A 9068-nucleotide genomic window follows, 5' to 3' on the forward strand; every position below is an offset into this window, starting at 1 on the left:
AATGTTAGACAGCGGCACTGCCCAATGTTGGTTGTTGAATTATAAGTCGGCTCTCAGTAATATGGAGCAATTAGAACTAATACTATGTAATTAACTTACTAAAGAAATGTCTTGGATCAAGTGGGCGTGGAGCCTTAATTTTGCTGCCATGGTATTTGCTACGTCTAGAACACAGTCGGTTAAGAATTGTTGATCCTTTCAGAACATCCAAACCCAAAATAGATTGAAAATGCAGTATTGGTGACTCGAACCTAATTCTTGTTTCAGAATTGTCTCATACAAATCAGTTTGAGGCATGCCCTATCACCAATATTCTCACGTTCATAGTTTTTATTTTGCCCTTCAAATGTGGGGCCATACTTTGTACTACCCAAAAGTGTCTGCATCTTATTTTTGTTTAACCCCTTGGGACGAGGTTATATAACCTTTCACGAAATCTCTTATCAGGGTAATACTCTTATAATAAAACAAGGTGAAAGAAACTATAGATAGACTTCTGGTGTCTTTGTTTATTTTAGGACATTCGAGAAAACTAAACGCCTTAACTCAATGAATTAAGTAAATAATTATATTAAAATCACATTGTCACTCTTACTTACAATGTGGAGTTGACAACAAGTTTCGTTTGCGCATCACATATTTTTAAATATGCATGTATCACAAATCAATTTATACAACACACAAAGGTGGATTAACATCCACTAATTAGTATTAGTTTCAATTGCGTTTTCTAGGAAGCAACCAGATCTAAGATTTCTTTGTTAAAAAGTTGGATTTCAAAGTTGGATTTCAGACTACTATATATGGTATATGGTATTTGGTTCCTATAGTTCCTTGAAATTGGATTGGTTCTGGTTACATGTTTTTCATGTAAATCTTTGGATCAGTGTTTTATCGCCCATGTGTAAGTCGCAAAATCATCAACAACATATTTCCAGCGTGCATGTCTATGTCTATCTGAAGGATTTCTTCCGCATGTTTTGGTTTAATCTTTTGGCAGGTGTTTGCTTGGTCTATGGAGTTAATTGTTCAATTGGTATTCGCTACGTTTTAATACAAGTTTGTAACTGGAAATATTTGTATGAAAAATTCTTGGCTCTTTTGCGTTTCAACTGTTATTTTGAATTGATGTACGTGATATATACCTCCTTCTGCTATTTTTCTTTGAGGTTGTAACGTACCTACCAGCTACTTATGTGTATCAAATATGTTAGATTTGTGAGAATCCACATTTCTACTGCGAACGATTTTGATCAATAAATTGATTAAGAGAAAGATACGATTTACAGGACTCAGACTTGGGTTTATATTCTCAAACACTCTAAGCACAGACCGACACTTGCACGTGATGTTAGCACGGTTACATCTTACTCACACACTTTGACTCCCACAAACAGTCATGACATAGTCATACTATTACCGCCCCTCAAGCTCAAGTAGGCGTAGCCAACTGGAGATTGCACATGCTTTGACTCGCACACACAGTCATGACATAGTCATGCTTAGGAAGTGAAATTGATGCAAAAACAAAAGGTACAACAACAAATAGGTGATGCAGTAAATGTTGCAGTAGGAAACAGTCGCAGTTAAGAGAAGGCATCGATACAGAGTATAGCAGCAGATGTTGAAGAAGTCATGTTTAGCGACACACACATGAGCAGCAAAGAAACAACAATCTTCTTTCACATAGTCCCCAGCAAGCACTAAGATAGTTCATTGAATTATTTCATTTATGACATTCAATTGAGAATGTTGCCTGTGCATAACATGTCAAGTTGTTGCAGAAGTAGAATACATTTCTTGATGCACTTCGGTATATTTGTCATGTTGTAGGAGAGTAAATGGACAAATGGCTGTAGAGACAGGTGTAATAGGCGTGTAAAATAATCATAGGAGCTGATTTGAGTAGATTGGTGAACAAAAAAATATACCATGTAGTTTATGCAGGACTTGAGCTCATACCTGAATGGAATTTATGTTGCGAAATGAAGCCAGTAGGAAGCACTGCTGTAGTAGGGTGAGTAGACATCAATACCATCATGAATAGCAGGGCATATGTTGAGAAATAAATCAGCAAAGCCTTGTCTACTAACACCAACACCACAGCATACAATGCCATGTCCAGAATGCAGTTCATTCACTTCAAACAATAAGTCCATATCACCGTTGAAAGGAACCTAAGCTGGTGTAGCCTAGACAGATGATGCTGTAAGATATAGAAGTAAAGTAACAACAAAACAAATCATTGTGCAACTAGTAGCTGTTGTTGAAGACCAGCAATCAGTGACACTGACAACCAACACATGAACTTAAACTTCAATTGTATAATACTCTAGAACACCATATGCTATCTATTGCCATACATAGGCACGCATAGAAAAATAACAAGTGGAAGAAGCTAATGGTGTAAACTGTCGCACTTCAACAAACAAACACAAATCAACACAAGAACCGAACCTTCCTGTCTACACTGGCAGCAGCTGGTGTTGTTGGTGCAGAAACATAGGAAGTGAGAAACCAACGGCAAGCCAAACATAATAAGTAGAACACGCATCTGATGGTGGTAGCTGATGTAGTAGTAGATAGAACAAAAATTGTTGTTGTAGAGAACGGAAGTCAGAGTAAGATCTTGGAAACTGCAGTCACACCCAGCATATTGTTTTTCGACTCTTGCAAATACCAATGACATAAGAGAGTAGCAGATCTTGGAAAAAACACATTTATAAGATAAGTATATTATGAACACCACCAGCTTGCATACACCCAAGCCATGAGACAACATTTGAAGCAATTATCATGCATTATTCTGACATACTAGTACTTATTGAAGTACCAGGAATTGTTCACTCAAAGAAAACTTGTATAATGAAGTAAAAAGCAGCACCATTGAAGAGGAACTTCAACTGAATTATTCGAAGAGCGTGAAAAGTAGAAGAACAACAGTAAAGATAACTAAACCAGGCTACATCAGAATTGAATATAGACTCATCAAAAAGAACATCAATTTGTGCTTAATGTAACTCACCAACTCCTATTCGAAGTCCAATTGCAGAAACACCATTAAAATCGCAAGATTCTTCAACACATTAGTGAGGACTACTCTGATACCATGTTAGATTTGTGAGAATCTACATTTCTACTGAGAACGATTTTGATCAATAAATTAATTAAGAGAAAGATACGATTTAGAGGACTCAAACTTGGGTTTATATTCTCAAACACTCTAAGCACAGACCGACACTTGCACGTGATGTTAGCACGGTTACATCTTACTCACACACTTTGACTCCCACACCCATTCATGACATAGTCATGCTATTAAAATCAAGTGCCTATCTGTTGGACTTGGATTAGATAGGAACGATTTTTTGGGGACCATGGTTTTTTTGGGGGATCATAGTTTTATTTTGGGTAAAGGCATTAGAAGTAATTCTAGGTCACCCCATATCTAGTTATTTATTTAATACCTAATCTACCTTCTTAATTAATTTTAGGTTATGATTAGTGAATGATTTAGTTAAAAATAAAAAAAAAAAAATTAAATTAAAAGATGGGTTTATTATTAGTTGAGTAGAATTATTGAGAGAGTAGAGCTAGAGAAGATGAAGGAAAAAAACATGGAAAATAATTTTTTTTTCCAATTCACTAAGTTTGAGTATTCAAATGATGAAACTCATATGATTCTTCATCTCCATCCTCTCCTAGAATATTTGTTAATCCTCAAAATGATCCGGATTTGAACTGGATTTTGAACAGTTCGGTTACTTTATATGAAGAACAAGTAACCGAACTCATTTGAAGATGTAGTTCGGTTACTTTATATGAAGAACAAGTAACTGAACTCATCTGAAGCTGTAGTTCGGTTGCCCCGTGAGATGAACAAGTAACCGAACTCATCTGAAAGTGTAGTTCGGTTACTTGTTCCAAACACGCAGGTTACCGAACTCTCTAATAATTTCTAGGAGTTACAACGTTATGTTCGGTTGGTTCTCAACTAACCGAACTTTGGTGTACGAAGTTCGGTTGGTTCGCAAACTGCATGCACTTTTGATCTAACCGAACTTTACGTAATATAAGAGTATATAAGTTTACAAAGTTCGGTTCTTTCGCAAACTTGAACCTAACAGCTAACCAACCGAACTCTGAGTTCGGTTTTTGCGATAAAATTGTGAAGTTACCGAACTTAACAAACAAAAAAATGTGAAGTTCCAGCTTCTATTGGCTAAGTTCGGTTACTTTTTAGTTTTAAAATTTTTTGTGAACAAACCGAACTCTATTGGCTAAGTTCGGTTATTTTGGAACTCAACATAGTGGCCACAACAACACAGTTCGGTTAGAATGGATTTTTTTTTTTTTGGTTCTAAGGGTGGAGTTCGGTTACTTTGTAATTTTAAACTTTTTTGCGAAACAACCAAACAGAGAGTTCGGTGACTTAGTTTTAAATCCAATAGAACCAAACTGTTCTTCGTGTTCTTCATTTTCAAGAAGTTCAGTTAGTAAACTAGGGTTTTTTGGAAAATCGACCTAACCGAACATGGCTCTGTAACTCCTATTAAAACCCTATTTTGATGATTTCTATTCGATTGAAGCAATCAAAATCAAATTAAAGCGAATGGTTTGTTGGAAAATACCTCTGGAGTGGTCCCATGCAGTGTAGTCGATTTCGACCGTCTCGGCCGAAGTCTCGGCGATTTTTCCGGTTTCGGCTTTAGGGGAGCCGGTATCCATATTCTCGCCGAGACGAGATCTCACCGGTAATCTCGCCAGAATTTTTCAATTTCGGCTGCAATTTTGGCCGGATTTTTGTTGGATTTAACTGTTTCAAGGTTTCCACTCGATTGAAACTCCTCAATCAAAAGAAACGCAATACGCAAATCAAATAAACAAAAGAAACTCCAGAAAAAATCAGTATCACCACTAATCAACCTCACTAGAGACCACCATTCTAGACCAAAACTTTCATATATTTGATTCTCTGATTAGTGAGCATTTTTTGTTTTCTAATCTAACAACATAATCATCCCTGTTAATATTAAAAATCTCTCACCCACCTAGTTTCTCCTTTTTCCTCTTTTTAATTTCTCCAAATCATTATCCATTAAACCAAATTCTTAACCTCAAAGCTTTGGCAAGTATCACATTGGTTGTCGTGGTTGTCTCATTCTATCACTCACTCAATCAATTCCTTAATTTAATCACCTTATGTACAATCACTGCTCGTGTGAGAGAGTTAGAGAGAAAGAGAAATACAATTCTCAGAAAAAATGAGAAAGTTAGAGACAAAGAGAAATTCAATTCTTAATCACCTTTTGTACAATCAATTCCTTAATTAATCAATTTCTTAATCAATCAATCATTGCTCCTGTGAGAGAGTTAAAGAAATTCAATTCTTAAGAAAAATGAGAAAGTTAATAGTCCACCTTCTCTTTCCTCTCCTTCATTTTCTTACTGCTAACGGTGGCTTCAAAAATGGGTACACATGTGTTGCGGATGTGGCGATACATGAGAGTTAACTGACACACGTAACTATATTAAGTTTGTATACTTATGAATGTGCAAACTGTCCATTTTAAACTAATAGTAATACTCCGAGATTCCGGCCGAACATTTCGTCGAGATGGTTTTGTCTCGGTGTCTCGGACCCAGCCGAGACAAGCCGAGAAGCGAGATAGACCACATTGATCCCATGGCAGAATCAGGTTGCGACTGGCGTCTTTTATACTCGATAAAATTATTATGTAACCGAACTTAATTGTGATTGCATTGATGTTGTTACATTTCTTAAATAGGCGGTGGTGGTGGTGGTGGTAATCGGTGGTTGGTGGTGGTGATAATCAGAGGTGGTGGTGGTGGTAATTGGCAGTGGTGGGCGGTGGTGGTGGTGGTCGTAATCGGTGGTTGGTGGTGGTGATAATCGGCGGTGGTGGGCGGTGGTGGGAGGAGGTGGTGGTTATATATAGATGGTTATTACGTTGGTTTTAAATTAAATTAGGTTAAGGGTAAATTAGTCATTTCAACATTTTAGAACACCCCTTATCACTATAGGGAAGGTGGCCTAATAAAATCATGGTCCCCTCGGGAAAAAACAATAGTCCCTAAAAAAAAATCATTCTTAGATAGGTAACCTTATTGTTTCTTGAGGCCCAGCAGCGCCTGCAGTTATGTTGGTGTAACTGCGTTGGTTGGAATTGCGTTGAGGCGAAATCCCCAGAAGCAAGACGGAAAATTACGGAGAGAAAACTTCCGCTCCCTCGGAAAATTAAGCAGAGAAAACAAGAGCTATTCGTCAGCTATATCTACACTCGAAGGTATTTCTTTTTTCATCTTTCACTTCTAGGTTTTTAACTATAAATACTAATGGTCAGCACAATTGGAGTTTAATTAGGGTTTTTATTTCTGCTCAGAGTGGTTCAATTCAAATTGGTGATTAGGGTTTGAACAACAAAGATTAGGGTTTGAACAACAAATTTTGGGGGTTTTCGGAGTTCATTCAGGTTTACTGTTCAGTTTAGGTTAAAAATGGAAGAAACAAGAAATACAATATCCCCATATTCTAATTGGGAAGATAGAATCAGTAGGTTACAAGATCAACTAATTTACTACATCCTGTCTTTCATCGATAAAAAAATATGCAGTCCAAACTTGTGTTTTGTCAAAAAGATGGATTGATACTTGGAAATCTCCACCTTATCTAAAATTCAACAGGAGCTCATTTTCTGAAGGAAAGCAAGATAGTTTCATAATGTTTGTAGACATGGTATTATTTTCTCGGAAAGACTTTGACATTCAGAGGTTTTCTGTGGATTGGAGGAACTTAGCATATGATCGTTCAGCAATAATGAATGTTAACAGATGGACTAGCCTTGGTGCCGTCAAATACAATGTTCAAGAAATAAGTATATTAATCACTCAATGTCCGGCATATGAAATTCCTCACCGTCTCCTTAATAGTAAATCTCTAAGAAAATTGGTGATAAATCTGTTTGGTAATGCCGGATATGTATATATTATTCTACCAAGTTCAATGAGTTTACCCAAGCTTACTGAACTAACTTTACATGGATTATCAATCTCCAGCGTAGAATCATCTAAAAGGCTTTTTTCAAGTAGTCCAGTTCTTCAAAGTTTATGTATAGGGGAATGCAATATACAAACTAACAATCAAAGGACGTTGATTGTTGATTCTCCTAGCCTTAAGAATTTGGTGTATGCTGATTATTATCACTGTGGACATCTTTTTCCGCAAAATGATACTATGGCTAACATTATCAAGTTATCTGCTCCAAATGTGGAAGCCTTCTCTTGCAAGTCTTTCTTGACACAAGATTATTCTCTAGAAATCAGTTCTCCATTATTAGTGGTTTATTTTTACATGACACTCAATGCAGAAAAAGAAGATGAGAACGCAGAAACGTATGAAAAACTGCCTTCAAAGGAAAAAGCTGTGTATGCTAAACGTATGATGAAATTTCTAAGAGCAGTTTATATGGTGCAAGCACTTAGACTATCACCTGGATTCCTTGAGGTATGGGTTTTTCCTCATTTCGTCTTTCCATGAACTGATATCTTAGCATATTTTTAGATATGGTTCTTGTATGTTTTACTGCCGAATCAATTTATGAGAAGGGCAAGTTATCAAGATGATTCCTTACTAGAGGTTCCAAGTTATTAAGATGATTCCTTTCTGTGTTTCTTTTTCAAGTTTAGAATAAGGAGGACGAGTTATCATCTTTGTTATTATAATGAGATCATTTTGTATAACTTCAACAGCATTCCATTTAAAAAGAAAATAGAAATTCCTTCTCTCTTGAGAAGTCTTGATTGTAGCTGCTGCATTAGACGAATAATTTTTTTTTCAAGGTTCTATCACAAGATCCCGACTTACTAGACTGTCAGCCACCTCTTCTACATAGTCTACTATTTTTGGTGCTGGAAATCTGGCCTACAAGAGGTTGCTTGCGGGCTATGGCATACTTACTCAAGGTTTCTCCTAATATAGCTCGTTTGGTTCTTGTATCGAAGGAGGTAATACTTTTTTAAAGTCTTTGTTTTTTATTTGGCCTGAATTTTCGTGACAACAGTTCGATTACAACATCTATGTTTTCAACTTATCCCAGTGAGGACATTTTGTACAACATCTACATTTATTTTTGTGCAACAATCTTGGAACAGCAGTTTCTTATTTTGTATTATTATTCTTTGCCAGTAACTAACCTATCGGATGTTGTGAGTTTTTGGATGTAGTCGAAATTAGCAGACGTTGGAGATGGCTGGGAAGCAGGATTGTCATTGCCAGGAATGTTGTCTCACCTCAGATTTGTCCGGATTGAAGAAGTGGAAGGATGTGATGCTGAGCTCAAACTTCTGAGTTTTTTGTTGAAAAACGCAAAATTTTTGGAGGAAGTTGTTTTAAAATTTCGTTCTAATAATGGCTCGCCAGAGGGAGTGAGGCAATTTCAGGAAAAGCTAAGATTGGTTCCTACAGCTTCTTCAAGTATCCAAATGGTGTTTAAAACTTAGCTGATGATATCGTAAGCTTTACTAGAACCTGCAACCAAAGAAGTCAGAAAATCCGATGTAGCAAACTAACAACCGATACTTTTATGCTCGGTTATGAAGAAAGAAAATACCTTGGAAGCCTAAACATTGAGTATTTTGATGTTTGATATTTCTGTATTGCATCTGTTGTTGGTGATATGTCTTCTTCTGTGAAAGGAGTGATTGAAATGTCTATTAGAGACTTCCTAAACACTAATTAAAACTGTTCTTCAGTGCTGATGATTAACTGAACTTTTGTCTACAAAAGCATCCTGTCCTCGAGTTTAAATATTAGTGTGATCTAACTTTTTTCTTAAAGCTGATTCCTCCATTTTTTTTCACTCTTAGTGGTTCTACTATGGCTATTTTTACACATTAGAGGCTATTTATGTCTGCAGTATGTACGTTTCTGTCTCAGAAAACATTTCGCTGATGCCGCAAATTCTCTTATAAGATCCTGGGAAATATTTTACATTTTATTATTTTCCTATAAAATCTTTTACAGTCAAAAATTTATTACCAAAGAATTT

At 36.3% G+C, this 9068-nt stretch overlaps 1 protein-coding gene across 1 annotated transcript; it reads left to right on the forward strand.

Moving 5' to 3' along the window:
* The first annotated feature begins 6173 nt into the window (after nt 1–6173).
* Nucleotides 6174–8805, forward strand: LOC113307964. Its single transcript, XM_026556431.1, has 4 exons — nt 6174–6308; nt 7389–7525; nt 7861–8025; nt 8245–8805. Exons 2-4 carry the CDS (start codon nt 7460–7462, stop codon nt 8518–8520), a joined length of 507 nt encoding a protein of 168 aa, XP_026412216.1. The 5' UTR covers nt 6174–6308; nt 7389–7459; the 3' UTR covers nt 8521–8805.
* The last annotated feature ends 263 nt before the right edge of the window (nt 8806–9068 follow it).

Source organism: Papaver somniferum, chromosome 9 (assembly GCF_003573695.1).
Source record: "Papaver somniferum cultivar HN1 chromosome 9, ASM357369v1, whole genome shotgun sequence".
Classification (NCBI taxonomy): Eukaryota; Viridiplantae; Streptophyta; class Magnoliopsida; order Ranunculales; family Papaveraceae; genus Papaver; species Papaver somniferum.

Bases quoted from the DNA above. Each gene is read 5' to 3' on its own strand.
- LOC113307964 (XM_026556431.1), top strand. From the start codon at position 7,460: ATGATGAAATTTCTAAGAGCAGTTTATATGGTGCAAGCACTTAGACTA. The intron at 7,526-7,860 runs GTATGGGTTTTT...TTTTTTTTCAAG, and splicing joins TATCACCTGGATTCCTTGAG to GTTCTATCACAAGATCCCGA. The intron at 8,026-8,244 runs GTAATACTTTTT...TTTTGGATGTAG, and splicing joins TGGTTCTTGTATCGAAGGAG to TCGAAATTAGCAGACGTTGG.